The sequence below is a fragment of the Oncorhynchus clarkii genome, unplaced genomic scaffold (genome assembly GCF_045791955.1).
Source record: "Oncorhynchus clarkii lewisi isolate Uvic-CL-2024 unplaced genomic scaffold, UVic_Ocla_1.0 unplaced_contig_456_pilon_pilon, whole genome shotgun sequence".
NCBI lineage: Eukaryota > Metazoa > Chordata > Actinopteri > Salmoniformes > Salmonidae > Oncorhynchus > Oncorhynchus clarkii.
Genome location: NW_027258115.1, coordinates 43395 through 68427, shown reverse-complemented (window position 1 = coordinate 68427; position 25033 = coordinate 43395). Strand labels below are relative to the sequence as shown.

Genomic DNA, 25033 nt, shown 5'->3' with positions numbered 1-25033 from the left:
CAGATGTGTAGTAGATGTGAAGTTTATTTTAAATTCTCACCAATCGATCAACAAAAACGTGTCTTTGTCAGTCTCAATATAATATTAAACTTTTGAAAGAAATGAAAAATAAAAAGTAGAATAAGGCTCCATGTTAGCTAATGCATTATTATATTATAAGGCTCCATGGTAGCTAATGCATTATTATATTATAAGGCTCCATGGTAGCTAATACATTAGAATATTATAAGGCTCCATGGTAGCTAATACATTATAATATAATAAGGCTCCATGGTAGCTAATACATTATAATATAATAAGGCTGATTGGTAGCTAATACATTAGAATAAGGCACCATGGTAGCTAATACATTATAATAGAATAAGGCACCATGGTAGCTAATACAGTAGAATAGAATAAGGCACCATGGTAGCTAATACATTATAATATAATAAGGCACCATGGTAGCTAATACATTATAATATAATAAGGCTGATTGGTAGCTAATACATTAGAATAAGGCACCATGGTAGCTAATACATTATAATAGAATAAGGCACCATGGTAGCTAATACAGTAGAATAGAATAAGGCACCATGGTAGCTAATACATTATAATAGAATAAGGCTCCATGGTAGCTAATACATTATAATATAATAAGGCACCACGGTAGCTAATACATTATAATATAAGAAGGCACCATGGTAGCTAATACATTATAATATTATAAGGCTCTATGGTAGCTAGTACATTATAATATAATAAGGCTCCATGGTAGCTAATACATTATAATATAATAAGGCTCCATGGTAGCTAATACATTATAATATAATAAGGCTCCATGGTAGCTAATACATTATAATATAATAAGGCTCCATGGTAGCTAATACATTATAATAAGGCTCCATGGTAGCTAATACATTATAATATAATAAGGCTCCATGGTAGCTAATACATTATAATATAATAAGGCTCCATGGTAGCTAATACATTATAATATAATAAGGCTCCATGGTAGCTAATACATTATAATATAATAAGGCTCCATGGTAGCTAATACATTATAATATAATAAGGCTCTACAGTAGCTAATACATTATAATATAATAATGCTCTATGGTAGCTAATACATTATAATATAATAAGGCTCCATGGTAGCTAATACAGTAGAATAGAATAAGGCTCCATGGTAGCTAATACATTATAATAGAATAAGGCTCCATGGTAGCTAATACATTATAATATAATAAGGCTCCATGGTAGCTAATACATTATAATATAATAAGGCTCCATGGTAGCTAGTACATTATAATAGAATAAGGCACCATGGTAGCTAATACATTATAATATAATAAGGCTCCATGGTAGCTAATACATTATAATAAGGCTCCATGGTAGCTAATACATTATAATAAGGCTCCATGGTAGCTAATACATTATAATATAATAAGGCTCCATGGTAGCTAATACATTATAATAAGGCTCCATGGTAGCTAATACATTATAATAAGGCTCCATGGTAGCTAATACATTATAATATAATAAGGCACCATGGTAGCTAATACATCATAATAGAATAAGGCACCATGGTAGCTAATACATTATAATATAATAAGGCACCATGGTAGCTAATACATTATAATAGAATAAGGCACCATGGTAGCTAATACATTATAATATAATAAGGCACCATGGTAGCTAATACATTATAATATAATAAGGCACCATGGTAGCTAATACATTATAATATAATAAGGCTCCATGGTAGCTAATACATTATAATAAGGCTCCATGGTAGCTAATACATTATAATATAATAAGGCTCCATGGTAGCTAATACATTATAATATAATAAGGCTCCATGGTAGCTAATACATTATAATATAATAAGGCTCCATGGTAGCTAATACATTATAGTATAATAAGGCTCCATGGTAGCTAATACATTATAATATAATAAGGCTCCATGGTAGCTAATACATTATAATATAATAAGGCTCCATGGTAGCTAATACATTATAATATAATAAGGCTCCATGGTAGCTAATACATTATAATATAATAAGGCTCCATGGTAGCTAATACATTATAATAAGGCTCCATGGTAGCTAATACATTATAATAAGGCTCCATGGTAGCTAATACATTATAATAAGGCTCCATGGTAGCTAATACATTATAATAAGGCTCCATGGTAGCTAATACATTATAATATAATAAGGCTCCATGGTAGCTAATACATTATAATATAATAAGGCTCCATGGTAGCTAATACATCATAATATAATAAGGCACCATGGTAGCAATTACATTATAATATAATAAGGCTCCATGGTAGCTAATACATTATAATATAATAAGGCTCCATGGTAGCTAATACATTATAATATAATAAGGCTCCATGGTAGCTAATACATTATAATATAATAAGGCTCCATGGTAGCTAATACATTATAATATAATAAGGCTCCATGGTAGCTAATACATTATAATATAATAAGGCTCTACAGTAGCTAATACATTATAATATAATAATGCTCTATGGTAGCTAATACATTATAATATAATAAGGCTCCATGGTAGCTAATACATTATAATATAATAAGGCTCCATGTTAGCTAATACATTATAATAGAATAAGGCTCCATGGTAGCTAATACATTATAATATAATAAGGCTCCATGGTAGCTAATACATTATAATATAATAAGGCTCCATGGTAGCTAGTACATTATAATAGAATAAGGCACCATGGTAGCTAATACATTATAATATAATAAGGCTCCATGGTAGCTAATACATTATAATAAGGCTCCATGGTAGCTAATACATTATAATAAGGCTCCATGGTAGCTAATACATTATAATATAATAAGGCTCCATGGTAGCTAATACATTATAATACGGCTCCATGGTAGCTAATACATTATAATAAGGCTCCATGGTAGCTAATACATTATAATATAATAAGGCTCCATGGTAGCTAATACATTATAATATAATAAGGCTCCATGGTAGCTAATACATCATAATATACTAAGGCACCATGGTAGCTAATACATCATAATAGAATAAGGCACAATGGTAGCTAATACATTATAATATAATAAGGCACCATGGTAGCTAATACATTATAATAGAATAAGGCACCATGGTAGCTAATACATTATAATATAATAAGGCACCATGGTAGCTAATACATTATAATATAATAAGGCACCATGGTACCTAATACATTATAATATTATAAGGCTCCATGGTAGCTAGTACATTATAATATAATAAGGCACCATGGTAGCTAATACATTATAATATAATAAGGCACCATGGTAGCTAATACATTATAATATAATAAGGCTCCATGGTAGCTAATACATTATAATAAGGCTCCATGGTAGCTAATACATTATAATATAATAAGGCTCCATGGTAGCTAATACATTATAATATAATAAGGCTCCATGGTAGCTAATACATTATAATATAATAAGGCTCCATGGTAGCTAATACATTATAGTATAATAAGGCTCCATGGTAGCTAATACATTAAAATATAATAAGGCTCCATGGTAGCTAATACATTATAATATAATAAGGCTCTACAGTAGCTAATACATTATAATATAATAAGGCTCTATGGTAGCTAATACATTATAATAAGGATCCATGGTAGCTAATACATTATAAAATAATAAGGCTCCATGGTAGCTAATACATTATAATAAGGCTCCATGGTAGCTAATACATTATAATAAGGCTCCATGGTAGCTAATACATTATAATAAGGCTCCATGGTAGCTAATACATTATAATATATTAAGGCTCCATGGTAGCTAATACATTATAATAAGGCACCATGGTAGCTAATACATTATAATAGAATAAGGCTCCATGGTAGCTAATACATTATAATATAATAAGGCTCCATGGTAGCTAAAACATTATAATATAATAAGGCTCCATGGTAGCTAATACATTATAATATAATAAGGCTCCATGGTAGCTAATACATTATAATATAATAAGGCTGATTGGTAGCTAATACATTAGAATAAGGCACCATGGTAGCTAATACATTATAATAGAATAAGGCACCATGGTAGCTAATACAGTAGAATAGAATAAGGCACCATGGTAGCTAATACATTATAATATAATAAGGCACCATGGTAGCTAATACATTATAATAGAATAAGGCTGATTGCTAGCTAATACATTATAATATAATAAGGCACCATGGTAGCTAATACATTATAATATAATAAGGCTGATTGGTAGCTAATACATTAGAATAAGGCACCATGGTAGCTAATACATTATAATAGAATAAGGCACCATGGTAGCTAATACAGTAGAATAGAATAAGGCACCATGGTAGCTAATACATTATAATATAATAAGGCACCATGGTAGCTAATACATTATAATATTATAAAGCTCTATGGTAGCTAGTACATTATAATATAATAAGGCTCCATGGTAGCTAATACATTATAATATAATAAGGCTCCATGGTAGCTAATACATTATAATATAATAAGGCTCCATGGTAGCTAATACATTATAATAAGGCTCCATGGTAGCTAATACATTAAAATATAATAAGGCTCCATGGTAGCTAATACATTATAATATAATAAGGCTCTACAGTAGCTAATACATTATAATATAATAAGGCTCTATGGTAGCTAATACATTATAATAAGGATCCATGGTAGCTAATACATTATAAAATAATAAGGCTCCATGGTAGATAATACATTATAATAAGGCTCCATGGTAGCTAATACATTATAATAAGGCTCCATGGTAGCTAATACATTATAATAAGGCTCCATGGTAGCTAATACATTATAATATATTAAGGCTCCATGGTAGCTAATACATTATAATAAGGCACCATGGTAGCTAATACATTATAATAGAATAAGGCTCCATGGTAGCTAATACATTATAATATAATAAGGCTCCATGGTAGCTAAAACATTATAATATAATAAGGCTCCATGGTAGCTAATACATTATAATATAATAAGGCTCCATGGTAGCTAATACATTATAATATAATAAGGCTGATTGGTAGCTAATACATTAGAATAAGGCACCATGGTAGCTAATACATTATAATAGAATAAGGCACCATGGTAGCTAATACAGTAGAATAGAATAAGGCACCATGGTAGCTAATACATTATAATATAATAAGGCACCATGGTAGCTAATACATTATAATATAATAAGGCACCATGGTAGCTAATACATTATAATATTATAAAGCTCTATGGTAGCTAGTACATTATAATATAATAAGGCTCCATGGTAGCTAATACATTATAATATAATAAGGCTCCATGGTAGCTAATACATTATAATATAATAAGGCTCCATGGTAGCTAATACATTATAATAAGGCTCCATGGTAGCTAATACATTATAATATAATAAGGCTCCATGATAGCTAATACATTATAATATAATAAGGCTCCATGGTAGCTAATACATTATAATATAATAAGGCTCCATGGTAGCTAATACATTATAATATAATAAGGCTCCATGGTAGCTAATACATTATAATATAATAAGGCTCTACAGTAGCTAATACATTATAATATAATAATGCTCTATGGTAGCTAATACATTATAATATAATAAGGCTCCATGGTAGCTAATACATTATAATATAATAAGGCTCCATGGTAGCTAATACATTATAATAGAATAAGGCTCCATGGTAGCTAATACATTATAATATAATAAGGCTCCATGGTAGCTAATACATTATAATATAATAAGGCTCCAAGGTAGCTAGTACATTATAATAGAATAAGGCACCATGGCAGCTAATACATTATAATATAATAAGGCTCCATGGTAGCTAATACATTATAATAAGGCTCCATGGTAGCCAATACATTATAATAAGGCTCCATGGTAGCTAATACATTATAATATAATAAGGCTCCATGGTAGCTAATACATTATAATAAGGCTCCATGGTAGCTAATACATTATAATATAATAAGGCTCCATGGTAGCTAATACATTATAATATAATAAGGCTCCATGGTAGCTAATACATCATAATATAATAAGGCACCATGGTAGCTAATACATCATAATAGAATAAGGCTCCATGGTAGCTAATACATTATAATATAATAAGGCTCCATGGTAGCTAGTACATTATAATAGAATAAGGCACCATGGTAGCTAATACATTATAATATAATAAGGCTCCATGGTAGCTAATACATTATAATATAATAAGGCTCCAAGGTAGCTAGTACATTATAATAGAATAAGGCACCATGGCAGCTAATACATTATAATATAATAAGGCTCCATGGTAGCTAATACATTATAATATAATAAGGCTCCATGGTAGCTAATACATTATAATAAGGCTCCATGGTAGCTAATACATTATAATAAGGCTCCATGGTAGCTAATACATTATAATATAATAAGGCTCCATGGTAGCTAATACATTATAATATAATAAGGCTCCATGGTAGCTAATACATCATAATATAATAAGGCACCATGGTAGCTAATACATCATAATAGAATAAGGCTCCATGGTAGCTAATACATTATAATATAATAAGGCTCCATGGTAGCTAGTACATTATAATAGAATAAGGCACCATGGTAGCTAATACATTATAATATAATAAGGCTCCATGGTAGCTAATACATTATAATAAGGCTCCATGGTAGCTAATACATTATAATAAGGCTCCATGGTAGCTAATACATTATAATATAATAAGGCTCCATGGTAGCTAATACATTATAATAAGGCTCCATGGTAGCTAATACATTATAATAAGGCTCCATGGTAGCTAATACATTATAATATAATAAGGCTCCATGGTAGCTAATACATTATAATATAATAAGGCTCCATGGTAGCTAATACATCATAATATACTAAGGCACCATGGTAGCTAATACATCATAATAGAATAAGGCACCATGGTAGCTAATACATTATAATATAATAAGGCACCATGGTAGCTAATACATTATAATAGAATAAGGCACCATGGTAGCTAATACATTATAATATAATAAGGCACCATGGTAGCTAATACATTATAATATAATAAGGCACCATGGTACTTAATACATTATAATATTATAAGGCTCCATGGTAGCTAGTACATTATAATATAATAAGGCTCCATGGTAGCTAATACATTATAATATAATAAGGCACCATGGTAGCTAATACATTATAATATAATAAGGCTCCATGGTAGCTAATACATTATAATAAGGCTCCATGGTAGCTAATACATTATAATATAATAAGGCTCCATGGTAGCTAATACATTATAATATAATAAGGCTCCATGGTAGCTAATACATTATAATATAATAAGGCTCCATGGTAGCTAATACATTATAGTATAATAAGGCTCCATGGTAGCTAATACATTAAAATATAATAAGGCTCCATGGTAGCTAATACATTATAATATAATAAGGCTCTACAGTAGCTAATACATTATAATATAATAAGGCTCTATGGTAGCTAATACATTATAATAAGGATCCATGGTAGCTAATACATTATAAAATAATAAGGCTCCATGGTAGCTAATACATTATAATAAGGCTCCATGGTAGCTAATACATTATAATAAGGCTCCATGGTAGCTAATACATTATAATAAGGCTCCATGGTAGCTAATACATTATAATATATTAAGGCTCCATGGTAGCTAATACATTATAATAAGGCACCATGGTAGCTAATACATTATAATAGAATAAGGCTCCATGGTAGCTAATACATTATAATATAATAAGGCTCCATGGTAGCTAAAACATTATAATATAATAAGGCTCCATGGTAGCTAATACATTATAATATAATAAGGCTCCATGGTAGCTAATACATTATAATATAATAAGGCTGATTGGTAGCTAATACATTAGAATAAGGCACCATGGTAGCTAATACATTATAATAGAATAAGGCACCATGGTAGCTAATACAGTAGAATAGAATAAGGCACCATGGTAGCTAATACATTATAATATAATAAGGCACCATGGTAGCTAATACATTATAATATAATACGGCTGATTGGTAGCTAATACATTAGAATAAGGCACCATGGTAGCTAATACATTATAATAGAATAAGGCACCATGGTAGCTAATACAGTAGAATAGAATAAGGCACCATGGTAGCTAATACATTATAATATAATAAGGCACCATGGTAGCTAATACATTATAATATAATAAGGCACCATGGTAGCTAATACATTATAATATTATAAGGCTCTATGGTAGCTAGTACATTATAATATAATAAGGCTCCATGGTAGCTAATACATTATAATATAATAAGGCTCCATGGTAGCTAATACATTATAATATAATAAGGCTCCATGGTAGCTAATACATTATAATAAGGCTCCATGGTAGCTAATACATTATAATATAATAAGGCTCCATGGTAGCTAATACATTATAATATAATAAGGCTCCATGGTAGCTAATACATTATAATATAATAAGGCTCCATGGTAGCTAATACATTATAATATAATAAGGCTCCATGGTAGCTAATACATTATAATATAATAAGGCTCTACAGTAGCTAATACATTATAATATAATAATGCTCTATGGTAGCTAATACATTATAATATAATAAGGCTCCATGGTAGCTAATACATTATAATAGAATAAGGCTCCATGGTAGCTAATACATTATAATATAATAAGGCTCCATGGTAGCTAATACATTATAATATAATAAGGCTCCAAGGTAGCTAGTACATTATAATAGAATAAGGCACCATGGTAGCTAATACATTATAATATAATAAGGCTCCATGGTAGCTAATACATTATAATAAGGCTCCATGGTAGCCAATACATTATAATAAGGCTCCATGGTAGCTAATACATTATAATATAATAAGGCTCCATGGTAGCTAATACATTATAATAAGGCTCCATGGTAGCTAATACATTATAATAAGGCTCCATGGTAGCTAATACATTATGATATAATAAGGCTCCATGGTAGCTAATACATTATAATATAATAAGGCTCCATGGTAGCTAATACATTATAATATAATAAGGCACCATGGTAGCTAATACATCATAATAGAATAAGGCACCATGGTAGCTAATACATTATAATATAATAAGGCACCATGGTACCTAATACATTATAATATTATAAGGCTCCATGGTAGCTAGTACATTATAATATAATAAGTCTCCATGGTAGCTAATACATTATAATATAATAAGGCACCATGGTAGCTAATACATTATAATATAATAAGGCTCCATGGTAGCTAATACATTATAATATAATAATGCTGATTGGTAGCTAATACATTAGAATAAGGCACCATGGTAGCTAATACATTATAATAGAATAAGGCACCATGGTAGCTAATACAGTAGAATAGAATAAGGCACCATGGTAGCTAATACATTATAATATAATAAGGCACCATGGTAGCTAATACATTATAATATAATAAGGCTGATTGGTAGCTAATACATTAGAATAAGGCACCATGGTAGCTAATACATTATAATAGAATAAGGCACCATGGTAGCTAATACAGTAGAATAGAATAAGGCACCATGGTAGCTAATACATTATAATATAATAAGGCACCATGGTAGCTAATACATTATAATTTAATAAGGCACCATGGTAGCTAATACATTATAATATTATAAGGCTCTATGGTAGCTAGTACATTATAATATAATAAGGCTCCATGGTAGCTAATACATTATAATATAATAAGGCTCCATGGTAGCTAATACATTATAATATAATAAGGCTCCATGGTAGCTAATACATTATAATAAGGCTCCATGGTAGCTAATACATTATAATATAATAAGGCTCCATGGTAGCTAATACATTATAATATAATAAGGCTCCATGGTAGCTAATACATTATAATATAATAAGGCTCCATGGTAGCTAATACATTATAATATAATAAGGCTCCATGGTAGCTAGTACATTATAATATAATAAGGCTCTACAGTAGCTAATACATTATAATATAATAATGCTCTATGGTAGCTAATACATTATAATATAATAAGGCTCCATGGTAGCTAATACATTATAATATAATAAGGCTCCATGGTAGCTAATACATTATAATAGAATAAGGCTCCATGGTAGCTAATACATTATAATATAATAAGGCTCCATGGTAGCTAATACATTATAATATAATAAGGCTCCAAGGTAGCTAGTACATTATAATAGAATAAGGCACCATGGTAGCTAATACATTATAATATAATAAGGCTCCATGGTAGCTAATACATTATAATAAGGCTCCATGGTAGCCAATACATTATAATAAGGCTCCATGGTAGCTAATACATTATAATATAATAAGGCTCCATGGTAGCTAATACATTATAATAAGGCTCCATGGTAGCTAATACATTATAATAAGGCTCCATGGTAGCTAATACATTATAATATAATAAGGCTCCATGGTAGCTAATACATTATAATATAATAAGGCTCCATGGTAGCTAATACATCATAATATAATAAGGCACCATGGTACCTAATACATTATAATATTATAAGGCTCCATGGTAGCTAGTACATTATAATATAATAAGTCTCCATGGTAGCTAATACATTATAATATAATAAGGCACCATGGTAGCTAATACATTATAATATAATAAGGCTCCATGGTAGCTAATACATTATAATAAGGCTCCATGGTAGCTAATACATTATAATATAATAAGGCTCCATGGTAGCTAATACATTATAATATAATAAGGCTCCATGGTAGCTAATACATTATAATATAATAAGGCTCCATGGTAGCTAATACATTATAGTATAATAAGGCTCCATGGTAGCTAATACATTATAATATAATAAGGCTCCATGGTAGCTAATACATTATAATATAATAAGGCTCCATGGTAGCTAATACATTATAATATAATAAGGCTCCATGGTAGCTAATACATTATAATAAGGCTCCATGGTAGCTAATACATTATAATATAATAAGGCTCCATGGTAGCTAATACATTATAATATAATAAGGCTCCATGGTAGCTAATACATTATAATATAATAAGGCTCCATGGTAGCTAATACATTATAATATAATAAGGCTCCATGTTAGCTAATACATTATAATATAATAAGGCTCTACAGTAGCTAATACATTATAATATAATAATGCTCTATGGTAGCTAATACATTATAATATAATAAGGCTCCATGGTAGCTAATACATTATAATAAAATAAGGCTCCATGGTAGCTAATACATTATAATAGAATAAGGCTCCATGGTAGCTAATACATTATAATATAATAAGGCTCCATGGTAGCTAATACATTATAATATAATAAGGCTCCATGGTAGCTAGTACATTATAATAGAATAAGGCACCATGGTAGCTAATACATTATAATATAATAAGGCTCCATGGTAGCTAATACATTATAATAAGGCTCCATGGTAGCTAATACATTATAATAAGGCTCCATGGTAGCTAATACATTATAATATAATAAGGCTCCATGGTAGCTAATACATTATAATAAGGCTCCATGGTAGCTAATACATTATAATAAGGCTCCATGGTAGCTAATACATTATAATATAATAAGGCTCCATGGTAGCTAATACATTATAATATAATAAGGCTCCATGGTAGCTAATACATCATAATATAATAAGGCACCATGGTAGCTAATACATCATAATAGAATAAGGCACCATGGTAGCTAATACATTATAATATAATAAGGCACCATGGTAGCTAATACATTATAATATAATAAGGCACCATGGTAGCTAATACATTATAATATAATAAGGCACCATGGTAGCTAATACATTATAATATAATAAGGCACCATGGTACCTAATACATTATAATATTATAAGGCTCCATGGTAGCTAGTACATTATAATATAATAAGGCTCCATGGTAGCTAATACATTATAATATAATAAGGCACCATGGTAGCTAATACATTATAATATAATAAGGCTCCATGGTAGCTAATACATTATAATAAGGCTCCATGGTAGCTAATACATTATAATATAATAAGGCTCCATGGTAGCTAATACATTATAATATAATAAGGCTCCATGGTAGCTAATACATTATAATATAATAAGGCTCCATGGTAGCTAATACATTATAATATAATAAGGCTCTACAGTAGCTAATACATTATAATATAATAAGGCTCTATGGTAGCTAATACATTATAATAAGGATCCATGGTAGCTAATACATTATAATATAATAAGGCTCCATGGTAGCTAATACATTATAATAAGGCTCCATGGTAGCTAATACATTATAATAAGGCTCCATGGTAGCTAATACATTATAATATATTAAGGCTCCATGGTAGCTAATACATTATAATAAGGCACCATGGTAGCTAATACATTATAATAGAATAAGGCTCCATGGTAGCTAATACATTATAATATAATAAGGCTCCATGGTAGCTAATACATTATAATATAATAAGGCTCCATGGTAGCTAATACATTATAATATAATAAGGCTCCATGGTAGCTAATACATTATAATATAATAAGGCACCATGGTAGCTAATACATTATAATATTATAAGGCTCCATGGTAGCTAGTACATTATAATATAATAAGGCTCCATGGTAGCTAATACATTATAATATAATAAGGCACCATGGTAGCTAATACATTATAATAGAATAAGGCACCATGGTAGCTAATACATTATAATAGAATAAGGCTCCATGGTAGCTAATACATTATAATAAGGCACCATGGTAGCTAATACATTATAATAGAATAAGGCACCATGGTAGCTAATACATTATAATATAATAAGGCTCCATGGTAGCTAATACATTACAATAGAATAAGGCACCATGGTAGCTAATACATTATAATAAGGCACCATGGTAGCTAATACACTAGAATAGAATAAGGCTCCATGGTAGCTAATACATTATAATAGAATAAGGCTCCATGGTAGCTAATACAGTAGAGTAGAATAAGGCTCCATGGTAGCTAATACATTATAATAGAATAAGGCTCCATGGTAGCTAATACATTATAATAGAATAAGGCTCCATGGTAGCTAATACATTATAATAGAATAAGGCTCCATGGTAGCTAATACATTATAATATAATAAGGCTCCATGGTACCTAATACATTATAATAGAATAAGGCTCCATGGTAGTTAATACAGTAGAGTAGAATAAGGCTATATGGTAGCTAATACATTATAACAGAATAAGGCACATTGGTAGCTAATACAGTATAATAGAATAAGGCTCCTTGGTAGCTAATACATTATAATAGAATAAGGCACCATAAATGTAACCTATACTGAGTTGTCTATTTATCCATTAGGTCTAATAAATGTATGCATGTTGATTTTGTCCATCCACACCAGACGCGATCAGGACACGCAGGTTGAAATATAAAAATTAACTCTGAACCAAGTAAATTAATTTTTGGGACAGGTCGAAAAGCATTCATGCCAATTTAGCTAGTTCGCTTGCTGTTGCTAGCTAATTTATCCTAGGATATAAACATTGGGTTGTTATAATATCTGAAATGCACAAGGTCCTCTGGTCCTACAATGAATCCATGATTGCATGGCCACGCCTCCAACTCAATCATCAAGTTTGTAGACGACACAACAGTGATAGGCCTGATTACCAACAATGACCAAACAGCCTACGGGGAGGAGGTGAGGGCCCTGGTGGAGTGATGCCAAGAAAATAACCTCTCCCTCAACGTCAACAAAAACAAAGGATCTGATCGTGGACTTCAGGAGACCAGCCGCAGTGGAGAAGGTGAAAAGCTTCAGGTTCCTTAGCGTACACATCCCTGACAATCTGAAAATGGTCCATCCTCACAGACAGTGTGGTGAAGAATGTGCAACAGTGTCTCTTCAACCTCAGGAGTCTGGTCACTATAATAATGGAACACTGGTCCCTTTAATAATGGAACACTGGTCACTTTAATAATGGAACACTGGTCACTTTAATAATGGAACACTGGTCACTTTAATAATGGAACACTGGTCACTATAATAATGGAACACTGTTCACTATAATAATGGAACACTGGTCACTTTAATAATGGAACACTGGTCCCTTTAATAATGGAACACTGGTCACTTTAATAATGGAACACTGGTCACTTTAATAATGGAACACTGGTCACTATAATAATGTTTAAATACTGTTTTACACTCTTCATATGTATTTTCATTTAGCTTTGATTTCCTCTAGCTATTCTCCAGTTTGCTCCCAGCCGCTTTCACAGAACGTAGATCACTGTTAAACCATGGTGCAGATTTGTTTGTTTGACTGAATTAATATGACATTTCCTTAAATGCAGTCCGATACGTAGCAGATGGAAAGTATGTTTTAAATTAAATAAAATACTTTTACTCTCAACTGCGTTACCAACTCCAGTCAGCAGATGGCGATGAGCGTCTTTCAGGCGACGCTGCCAGTGTGACGTATAATCTAGTGGACGGGACGTTCCTTCAACAACAACAGCTAGTCAGACACCTCGGTAGCTTTCTGGCAAACATAGCTACAACATTCACGCTCTTTACATTGTTTTTGGTGTTTTAAAGTTCTGTCGTTTAGCTAGTTACCTTATTTAATGTTATATGTACATTGTTACTCAGCTAGCTGGCTTAATAAGTTAGTTTAGAGCTAGGCTAGTCGCTAATGCTACCTAGCTAACATCTCCGACCATGAGTTCACTGAGCTACTCTCCTCCTGATAAAGAAGATGCGGAGGAAGAGGGTCTGTGGCTGAACATTGTCGTGAAAGAGGAGAAAGAAGAGGAGGATGTCACCGTTAAAAAACAAGTAGAGGTTGAGTCTGTTCCGGTTAAAGAGGATGTTACAGTGAAAGAGGAGGAGGATGTTACAGTGAAAGAAGAGGGGGAAGAGCAAGAGGCGAATGCAGGAGAGGAGGGGGAGATGACTGTCACGTTGAAAGAAGACGACGAGGAGGAGACAGAAGATCTGATTAAGACCAGTAAGTACTTTCGTAATAACAGGATCACAACCTCTGTTAGCCCAATAATGGACGAAAGAAGTCTGACGTGACTCAGTATAGTCCAAGGACCCGACATGTTCTGCTTTGAGGCGACGTGGCTCCAAAACAGACAAATACTACATCTAAATGTGAATCCATTCTCAATTGTGGTACGGTTCCAGAAACATAAATCTCTCCACTTTCATATCGCATCAAACATAATTTCACAAATATACTCTTACTGCAGCATACTGTTCTAACCGGTTTTAACACAGTTGCAGCCGACAGCGTTTTTTCAGCGACAACACCTTTGTGGCGTCCGTTTTCCGTTTACACACAGGTGTTAGGAGTCGCTGAGTCGGCCAGGTACGCCACTGTCTATCATCTGTCTTCCATCTGTTTTCCTCCAACGCGCTGAAACATGGAAATATGGCCATGTGGGAACGGTAACCCTATAAAGGTAGCAATTAAACCTTTTGGGCTTTACAATGATGGGGAAATTTACAGCATTTTTTTTGGGGGGGGGGGGGGGGGGGGGATTAAGTGGGTTAAAATGATCCTGGAAGTGATACATGTTTGACCGAGGGACATGTCAAAATGCTGACTTTGGTCATTCTAGCAAGCTTTTATTCATATATATATATATCATTATTTATCATTATATATCATTATTTAGACTTATTGATGGAAAATCAAGGACTGAAAAAAAAAAATTCAGAGTAATTCAGAGTAATATTTTAATTCATGAGGTGATTGGGGGACTAAACCTGATAGTATAACAATTGTAGTGATGGTCTACCACAGCTTCAGATGATAATGTGTTGTTCAGTCAGACAGTTCAGAAAGGCTGGGCAGTAGTTTAAAAGGAGGGGGCAGCGATGTCACAGAGGGGGCAGCGATGTCACAGAGGGGGCAGCGATGTCACAGAGGGGGCAGCGATGTCACAGAGGGAGCAGCGATGTCAGTTACTCAGACCGGAGCTCTTCACCAGGCTCCTCCTCTAACATGGAGCCAGTTTTATCATGTAGAAGTTTTATTCGGGTCTCGATTAAGTATTTAACTAAATGATCTGTTTGTCTTTGGCAGGGGAGGGACCAGACTCCCACTCTGACAGCGGAAAGAGTCCTTCAGTGGAACCAGACCCAGAGACGCCCAAACCAGGGAGACAACACCACTGCTCCCAATGTGAAAAGAGATTTTCCCAATCAGGGGACCTAAAACGGCATGAGAGGACACACACAGGGGAAAAGCCTTTCCAATGTTCCCAGTGTGGAAAGTGTTTTAACCGCTTAAGCAACCTGAAGGCGCATGAGAGGATACACACACATTATTTCCAATGTTCCCAGTGTGGGAAGCGTTTTGCCTGCTTAAGCAGGCTGAAGAGGCATGAGAGGACACACACAGGGGGAAATCCTTTCCAATGTTCCCAGTGTGGAAAGCGTTTTACCCACTTAAGGAGCCTGACGACGCATGAGAGGACACACACAAGGGAAAATCCTTTCCAATGTTCCCAGTGTGGAAAGCATTTTACCCGCTTAAAGAGCCTGACGACGCATGAGAGGACACACACAGGGGAAAAGCCTTTCCAATGTTCCCAATGTGGGAAGCGTTTTACCCGCTTAAGGAGCCTGGAGGAGCATGAGAGGATACACACAGGGGAAAATCCTTTCCAATGTTCCCAGTGTGGAAAGCGTTTTACCCGCTTAAGGAGCCTGGAGGAGCATGAGAGGACACACACAGGGGAAAAGCCTTTCCGATGTTCCCAGTGTGGGAAGCGTTTTACCCGCTTAAGTAGCCTGAAGAAGCATGAAAAGATACACACAGGGGAAAAGCCCTACCAATGCTCCCTGTGTGGAAAGAGTTTTACCAACTTAAGACATCTGAATAAGCATGCATCTACCAGTGCTCTCATTTTCCCAGTCAGAGGACCTGAAAACACATGAGAGAATAGAGAGGCTGTGTTCTGACTTGTGTTATTGACCTGAGAATTTAGGTTTTTGTTTATGCCAAATGAAATCCTATTGTTTATATGAAATCATTAACAAAATAGACCTACTCTTTTCAAGTTTTCATCTGGAGATGATAAATACTACCATTCATCCATTGCATACGAGTATAAACCCTCTAATATTGTTCATTATGTTTTGGGGATATTGCTAAATGTTCATTATTATATAGATGAATGGAGTTTAGGATTTCAATGTTTTTTTTTTTTTTCACCTTTATTTAACTAGGCAAGTTAAGAACAAATTCTTATTTACAATGACGGCCTAGGAACTGCCTGTTCAGGGGCAGAACGACAGATGGCGGGTTTGAACTTGCAACCTTCCGGTTACTAGTCCAACGCTCTAACCACTAGGCTACCCTGCCGCCCCACATTGAAACCTCTTGAATTGAGTCGTTTTGTTTCATTGTTTACTAGTCGTCAAGCTAAAGGACGATGAAAATGTGATGGCGTTTTTATAACAACATTGATAAGTTGTTGACCTGAAAAACATGAATGTTCCCACCAATTCCACTATGTAGAAGCAGTATAGAGTTGTTTACTTTGATATTATCTGTTGACTGAATAAATCAGAATTTGCATTGAATACAGATGTGTAGTAGATGTGAAGTTTATTTTAAATTCTCACCAATCGATCAACAAAAACGTGTCTTTGTCAGTCTCAATATAATATTAAACTTTTGAAAGAAATGAAAAATAGAAAGTAGAATAAGGCACCATGGTAGCTAATGCATTATTATATTATAAGGCTCCATGGTAGCTAATACAGTAGAGTAGAATAAGGCTCCATGGTAGCTAATACAGTAGAGTAGAATAAGGCACCATGGTAGCTAATACAATATTATATGATAAGGCTCCATGGTAGCTAATACAGTAGAGTAGAATAAGGCACCATGGTAGCTAATACAATATTATATGATAAGGCTCCATGGTAGCTAATACAGTAGAGTAGAATAAGGCTCCATGGTAGCTAATACAGTAGAGTAGAATAAGGCACCATGGTAGCTAATACAATATTATATGATAAGGCTCCATGGTAGCTAATACAGTAGAGTAGAATAAGGCTCCATGGTAGCTAATACAGTAGAGTAGAATAAGGCACCATGGTAGCTAATACAATATAATATGATAAGGCTCCATGGTAGCTAATACAGTAGAGTAGAATAAGGCTCCATGGTAGCTAATACATTAGAATAGAATGAGGCTCCATGGTAACTAATACATTATAATAAGTCTCCATGTTAGCTAATACATTATAATAGAATAAGGCTCCATGGTAGCTAATACATTATAATAAGGCACCATGTTAGCTAATACATTATAATACAATAAGGCTCCATGGTAGCTAATACATTATAATATAATAAGGCTCCATGGTAGCTAATACATTATAATAAGTCTCCATGTTAGCTAATACATTATAATAGAATAAGGCTCCATGGTAGCTAATACATAATAAGGCACCATGTTAGCTAATACATTATAATATAATAAGGCTCCATAGTATCTAATACATTATAAGGCACCATAAATGTAACCTATACTGACTAGTCTATTTATCCATTAGGTCTAATAAATTTATGCATGTTAATTTTGTCCATCCACACCAGACGCGATCAGGACACGCAGGTTGAAATATCAAAATGAACTCTGAACCAAGTAAATTAATTTTTGGGACAGGTCGAAAAGCATTCATGACAATTTAGCTAGTTCGCTTGCTGTTGCTAGCTAATTTATCCTAGGATATAAACATTGGGTTGTTATAATATCTGAAATGCACAAGGTCCTCTGGTCCTACAATGAATCCATGATTGCATGGCCACGCCTCCAACTCAATCATCAAGTTTGTAGACGACACAACAGTGATAGGCCTGATTACCAACAATGACAAAACAGCCTACGGGGAGGAGGTGAGGGCCCTGGTGGAGTGGTGCCAAGAAAATAACCTCTCCCTCAACGTCAACAAAAACAAAGGATCTGATCGTGGACTTCAGGAGACCAGCCGCAGTGGAGAAGGTGAAAAGCTTCAGGTTCCTTAGCGTACACATCCCTGACAATCTGAAAATGGTCCATCCTCACAGACAGTGTGATGAAGAAGGAGCAACAGTGCCTCTTCAACCTCAGGAGGCTGAAGAAATTTGGCCTGTCACCTAAGACCCTAACAAACTTATACAGATATGCCACTGAGAGCATCCTGTTCATCTATTCTCCAGTTTGCTCCCAGCCGCTTTCATAGAACGTAGATCACTGTTAAACCATGGTGCAGATTTGTTTGTTTGACTGAATTAATATGACATTTCCTTAAATGCAGTCCGATACGTAGCAGATGGAAAGTATGTTTTAAATGAAATAAAATACACTTTTACTCTCAACGGCGTTTACCAACTCCAGTCAGCAGATGGCGATGAGCGTCTTTCAGGCGACGCTGCCAGTGTGACGTATAATCTAGTGGACAGGACGTTCCTTCACCAACAACAGCTAGTCAGACACCTCGGTAGCTTTCTGGCAAACATAGCTACAACATTCACGCTCTTTACACTGTTTTGGTGTTGTACAGTTCTGTCGTTTAGCTAGTTACCTTATTTAATGTTATATGTACATTGTTACTCAGCTAACTGGCTTAATAAGTTAGCTTAGAGCTAGGCTAGTCGCTAATGCTACCTAGCTAACATCCCCGACCATGAGTTCACTGAGCTACTCTCCTCCTGATAAAGAAGAGGGGGTCTGCTGGACGGAGGAAGAGGGTCTGTGGCTGAATGTTGTCGTGAAAGAGGAGAAAGAAGAGGAGGATGTCACCGTTAAAAAACAAGTAGAGGTTGAGTCTGTTCCGGTTAAAGACGAAGAGAAAGACGTTACTGTGAAAGAAGAGGAAGACGCGTTCAGAGTGAAAGAGGAGGTTGAGTCTGTTCCGGTTAAAGACGAAGAGAAATACGTTACTGTGAAAGAAGAGGAAGACGCGTTCAGAGTGAAAGAGGAGGAGAATGTTACAGTAAAAGAAGAGGAGGAAGAGCAAGAGGAGGATGCAGGAGATGAGGGGGAGATGACTGTCACATTGAAAGAAGACGACGAGGAGGAGACAGAAGATCTGATTAAGACCAGTAAGTACTTTCTTAATAACAGGATCACAACCTCTGTTAGCCCACTAATGGGCGAAAGAAGTCTGACGTGACTCAGTATAGTCCAAGGACCAGACATGTTCTGCTTTGAGGCGAAGTGGCTCCAAAACAGACAAGTACTACATCTAAATGTGAATCGATGGGGGGGGGGGGGGTTAAGTGGGTTAAAATGATCCTGGAAGTGATCCATGTTTGACAGAGGGACATGTCAAAATGCTGACTTTGGTCATTCTAGCAAGCTTTTATTCATATAAAGAATGTATTGAATTGTCCATGTGGTCTATATTAAAAGGGCACTTCATTTCATAGAACAGGCTTTTCAGAATTCAATATTGGTGCACAATTTCTACTTAAAATATCAAAGGGACGGCCATATGCAGTCTTTTTGGTGGAAGGACCCTGTTAGAGTGCTTTACTCAGCCTAGAACCAGGCCGTTCCATGAGAGGAAGATTTGAAGCTCTACATTATCATTGTTATTAAAGCCACCAAGTCGTTTTAACACCAGAACCACTGGGCCTCAAGGAGACCTCTCCTTCAAGTTAATGGTATGCCCTCCTCAAAGTGGGTAAATGACATGCCCTCCTCAAAGTGGGTAGATGACATGCCCTCCTCAAAGTGGGTAAATGACATGCCCTCCTCAAAGTGGGTAAATGATATGCCCTCCTCAAAGTGGGTAAATGACATGCCCTCCTCAAAGTGGGTAAATGATATGCCCTCCTCAAAGTGGATAAATGTAGATTGTAACAATGAAAATCCATTATGTATATTTATCATTATTTTTCATTATATATCATTATTTATCCTTATCATTATATATATATATATATCATTATTTATCATTATCATTATATATATATCATTATATATTTATCATATCATTATATATCATTATTTATCACTATATATATTTATCATTATATATCATTATTTATCACTATATATATTTATCATTATATATCATGATTTATCATTATATATCAATATTTATCATATCATTATATATATATCATTATTTATCATGATATATCATTATTTATCATATCATTATATATATATATCATTATTTATCATTATATATCATTATTTATCATATCATTATATATATATCATTATTTATCATTATATCATTATTTATCATATCATTATTTATCATTATATATATTTATCACTATATATATTTATCATTATATCATTATTTATCATTTATCATTATATTTATTTATTCTTATATATACAGTGGGGAAAACAAGTATTTGACACACTGCCAATTTTGCAGGTTTTCCTACTTACAAAGCATGTAGAGGTCTGTAATGTTTTATCATAGGTACACTTCAACCGTGAGAGACGGAAACTAAAACAAAAATCCAGAAAATCACATTGTATGATTTTTAAGTAATTAATTAGCATTTTATTGCATGACATATAAGTAAGTATTTGATCACCTACCAACCAGTAAGATTTTTTTTTAAATTCATGAGGTGATTGGGGGACTAAACCTGATAGTATAACAATAGCAGTAATTAATGTTTTATATACAACACTTTTCATTACAAAGACCATCTCAGACTGTAAAAACTGCCAAAACACATGTAGAGATCTGGCAGGTCTTGGTGATGGTCTTCCACAGATTCAGATGATGTGTTGTTCAGTCAGACAGTTCAGAAAGGCTGGGCAGTAGTTTAAAAGGAGGGATCAGCGATGTCACAGAGGGGGCAGAGATGTCACAGGAGGGGGCAGAGATGTCACAGGAGGGGGCAGAGATGTCACAGGAAGGGGCAGAGATGTCACAGGAGGGGGCAGAGATGTCACAGGAGGGGGCAGAGATGTCACAGGAGGGGGCAGAGATGTCACAGGAGGGGGCAGCGATGTCACAGAGGGGGCAGCGATGTCACAGAGGGGGCAGAGATGTCAGCGTCAGTCAGTTTCTCAGACCGGAGCTCTTCACCAGGCTCCTCCTCTAACATGGAACCAGTTTTATAATGTAGAAGTTTTATTCAGGTCTCTAAGTATTTAACTAAATAATCTGTTTGTCTTTGGCAGGAGAGAGACCAGACTCTCACTCTGACAGCGGGAAGAGTCCTTCAGGGGAACCAGACCCAGAGACACCCAAACCAGGGAGACAACACCACTGCTCCCAATGTGAAAAGAGATTTTCCCTATCATGGGACCTAAAACGGCATGAGAGGACACACACAGGAGAAAGGCCTTTCCAATGTTCCCAGTGTGGAAAGAGTTTTACTTTGTTAGGAAACCTCAGGGAGCATAAGATAATACACTCTGGAGAGAAACCGTTCAACTGTTCCCAGTGTGGAAAGAGTTTCGCCTGGTTAAGGAGCCTGAAGGAGCATGAGAGGATACACACAGGGGAAAAGCCTTTCCAATGTTCCCAGTGTGGAAAGAGTTTTATCAATTTAAGACATCTGAATAAGCATGCAATAATACATACACAGGAGGAGAAGACATACCACTGCTCTCATTGTGGAAAGACATTTTCCCAGTCAGAGGACCTGAAATCACATGAGAGAATAGAGACGCTGTGTTCTGACTTGTGTTTTTGACTGAGAATTTAGGTTTTTGTTTATGCCAAATGAAATCCTACTGTTTATATGAAATCATTAACAAAATAGACCTACTTTTGTTTAAATTTTCATCTGGAGACCTGAGACATGTCTAAAATCAGATTAAACACATTTTGTATTTTGTTTTGATTATGAACTTTAATGGATACAACTATAAACCCTCTGTTGTTCATTATAATTTGGGGATATTATTATATAGATTAATGGAGTTTTGGATTTCTTGATTCTAATGTTGATCCTCTTGAATGTGATGTGATCTGGCTGTATTACATGATTTAGATATTGCACCATGTAAATGATTGAATAAATTAATAGAATGTGCATTTCTTGATTTTGAAGTTTTAAACCTCTTGAATTTAGTCATTTTGTTTCATTGAGTTAATTTGTTTACTAGTCGTCATGATAAAGGAAGATGACAATGTGGTGGTGTTTTTATAAGAACATGGATAAGTTGTTGACATGAAAAACATGAATGTTCCCATCCACTATGTAGAAGCAGTATAGAGCGAGTTGTTTATTTGACTGAATCAGAATTTGCATTGAATACAGATGTTAAGTTTATTTTAAATCCTCACTAATCGATCAACAAAAACGTGTCTTTCTAAGTCTCAATATAATATTAAACTTTTGAAAGAATTTAAAAAAATAAATTAAACAATTCCTGTACCCACTCCAGTCAGCAGATGGCGATGTGCGTCTTTCAGGCGATGCTTCTAGCGTGACGTCATCTAGAGGACGAGACGCTTCTTCTTTAAAAAAAAAAAAAATAATAAATGCGCTTTTTAGTCTGAATTTAAGGTTAGAGTTCGACAGGTTAACTGACATGATGAAAACGATGTGCATCCATGGGGCAGAAGTCAGTGTGCTGTTGTGATTCTGGATGGACAGATAGCGATGAACAATGACAAGAAGCTGCGATGTGGGGAGTCGTAGGCGGCTCCTTTAAATTAGTTTCATCTTATTCTTGACACGTGTCTCGTTTTGAGGTGTTTTGACTGACGGCACATCTATGTTAAACTTCGCTAGCTGGTTAACCAACTGTAACAATGTATCTGAGACACAACAGGTGCTCATTGTGCCAATTTATTTATGTTTTTCAATCAACAATTTGAGAAATATAGTGTACATGTTGGGAATAATCTAGACCAACCCCGTCTGTTTTGCCCCATATTTGAGCACGTGTCGGGTTTGTTGCTACAACCAACCCATCTTATAAGGTGTGGTTAAGGTTAGGTGTTAAATCAGATTTTAATAATAACTTGTTTAGAAATAGGGAGGGTTTATCTATTTGTGGCTGTGGTAACTAGTGACGACCCAACAACAACAGCTAGTCGGTCACCTTCCGTTGCCAAAAATAGCGGCAAAATCAAAGTTCTTCAGTGTTTCACTGCGGTCAAGTGAGCGGACACTCGCTAAACGCTGTCCAGCCATCCGCTCTCCAGTTTCCTCCTGAATTTGCGTGCGTGAAAAACAAAAACTCAGATGAGTCGTGCATTTTATTTCATTTTTTTGTGCCTTTATCAAAAGTTACTTTGATATCACGGGTAGCGTGAGGCTGCACAGTTGCCACGGTGGTGCTGTTTTGGAAATGTTAAATCGTTAAAGCAAGATGTGTTTACACCCTTACAACAACAACAACAACAACAACAACAACAAATGCGATTTTGAAACTGCAGTAAAAGTGGGGTGACTGTGGTATTTCGGATAGAGAATAGCTGCAGTAAAAGTGGGGTGACTGTGGTATTTCGGATAGAGAATAACTGCAGTAAAAGTGGGGTGACTGTGGTATTTCCGATGCAGAATAACTGTAGTAAAAGTGGGGTGACTGTGGTATTTCGGGTGCAGAATAACTGCAGTAAAAGTGGGGTGACTGTGGTATTTCGGATAGAGAATAACTGCAGTAAAAGTGGGGTGACTGTGGTATTTCGGGTGCAGAATAACTGCAGTAAAAGTGGGGTGACTGTGGTATTTCGGGTGCAGAATAACTGCAGTAAAAGTGGGGTGACTGTGGTATTTCGAATGCATACAGGGCCTTCGGAAAGTATTCAGACCCCTTGACATTTTCCACATTTTGTTACGTTACAGCTTTATTCTAAAATGTATTAAAACATTTTTTTGTTACTCAATCTACACACAATACCCCACAATGACAAAGCAAAAACTGTTTTGTATAAATTTTTGCAAGGTTATTAAAATTAAAATAAAAAAAACACAAGTCAGAACACAGCCTCTCCATTCTCTCATGTGATTTCAGGTCCTCTG

The 25033-nt window shown here is 34.5% G+C and overlaps 1 protein-coding gene across 1 annotated transcript; it reads left to right on the top strand.

Moving 5' to 3' along the window:
* The first annotated feature begins 14709 nt into the window (after positions 1–14709).
* LOC139395717 (zinc finger protein ZFP2-like) lies at positions 14710–22947 on the top strand. Its single transcript, XM_071143060.1, has 3 exons — positions 14710–15070; positions 16157–16972; positions 22293–22947. The coding sequence occupies exons 1-3, from the start codon at positions 14782–14784 to the stop codon at positions 22748–22750; spliced, it is 1563 nt and encodes a 520-aa protein (XP_070999161.1). The 5' UTR covers positions 14710–14781; the 3' UTR covers positions 22751–22947.
* The last annotated feature ends 2086 nt before the right edge of the window (positions 22948–25033 follow it).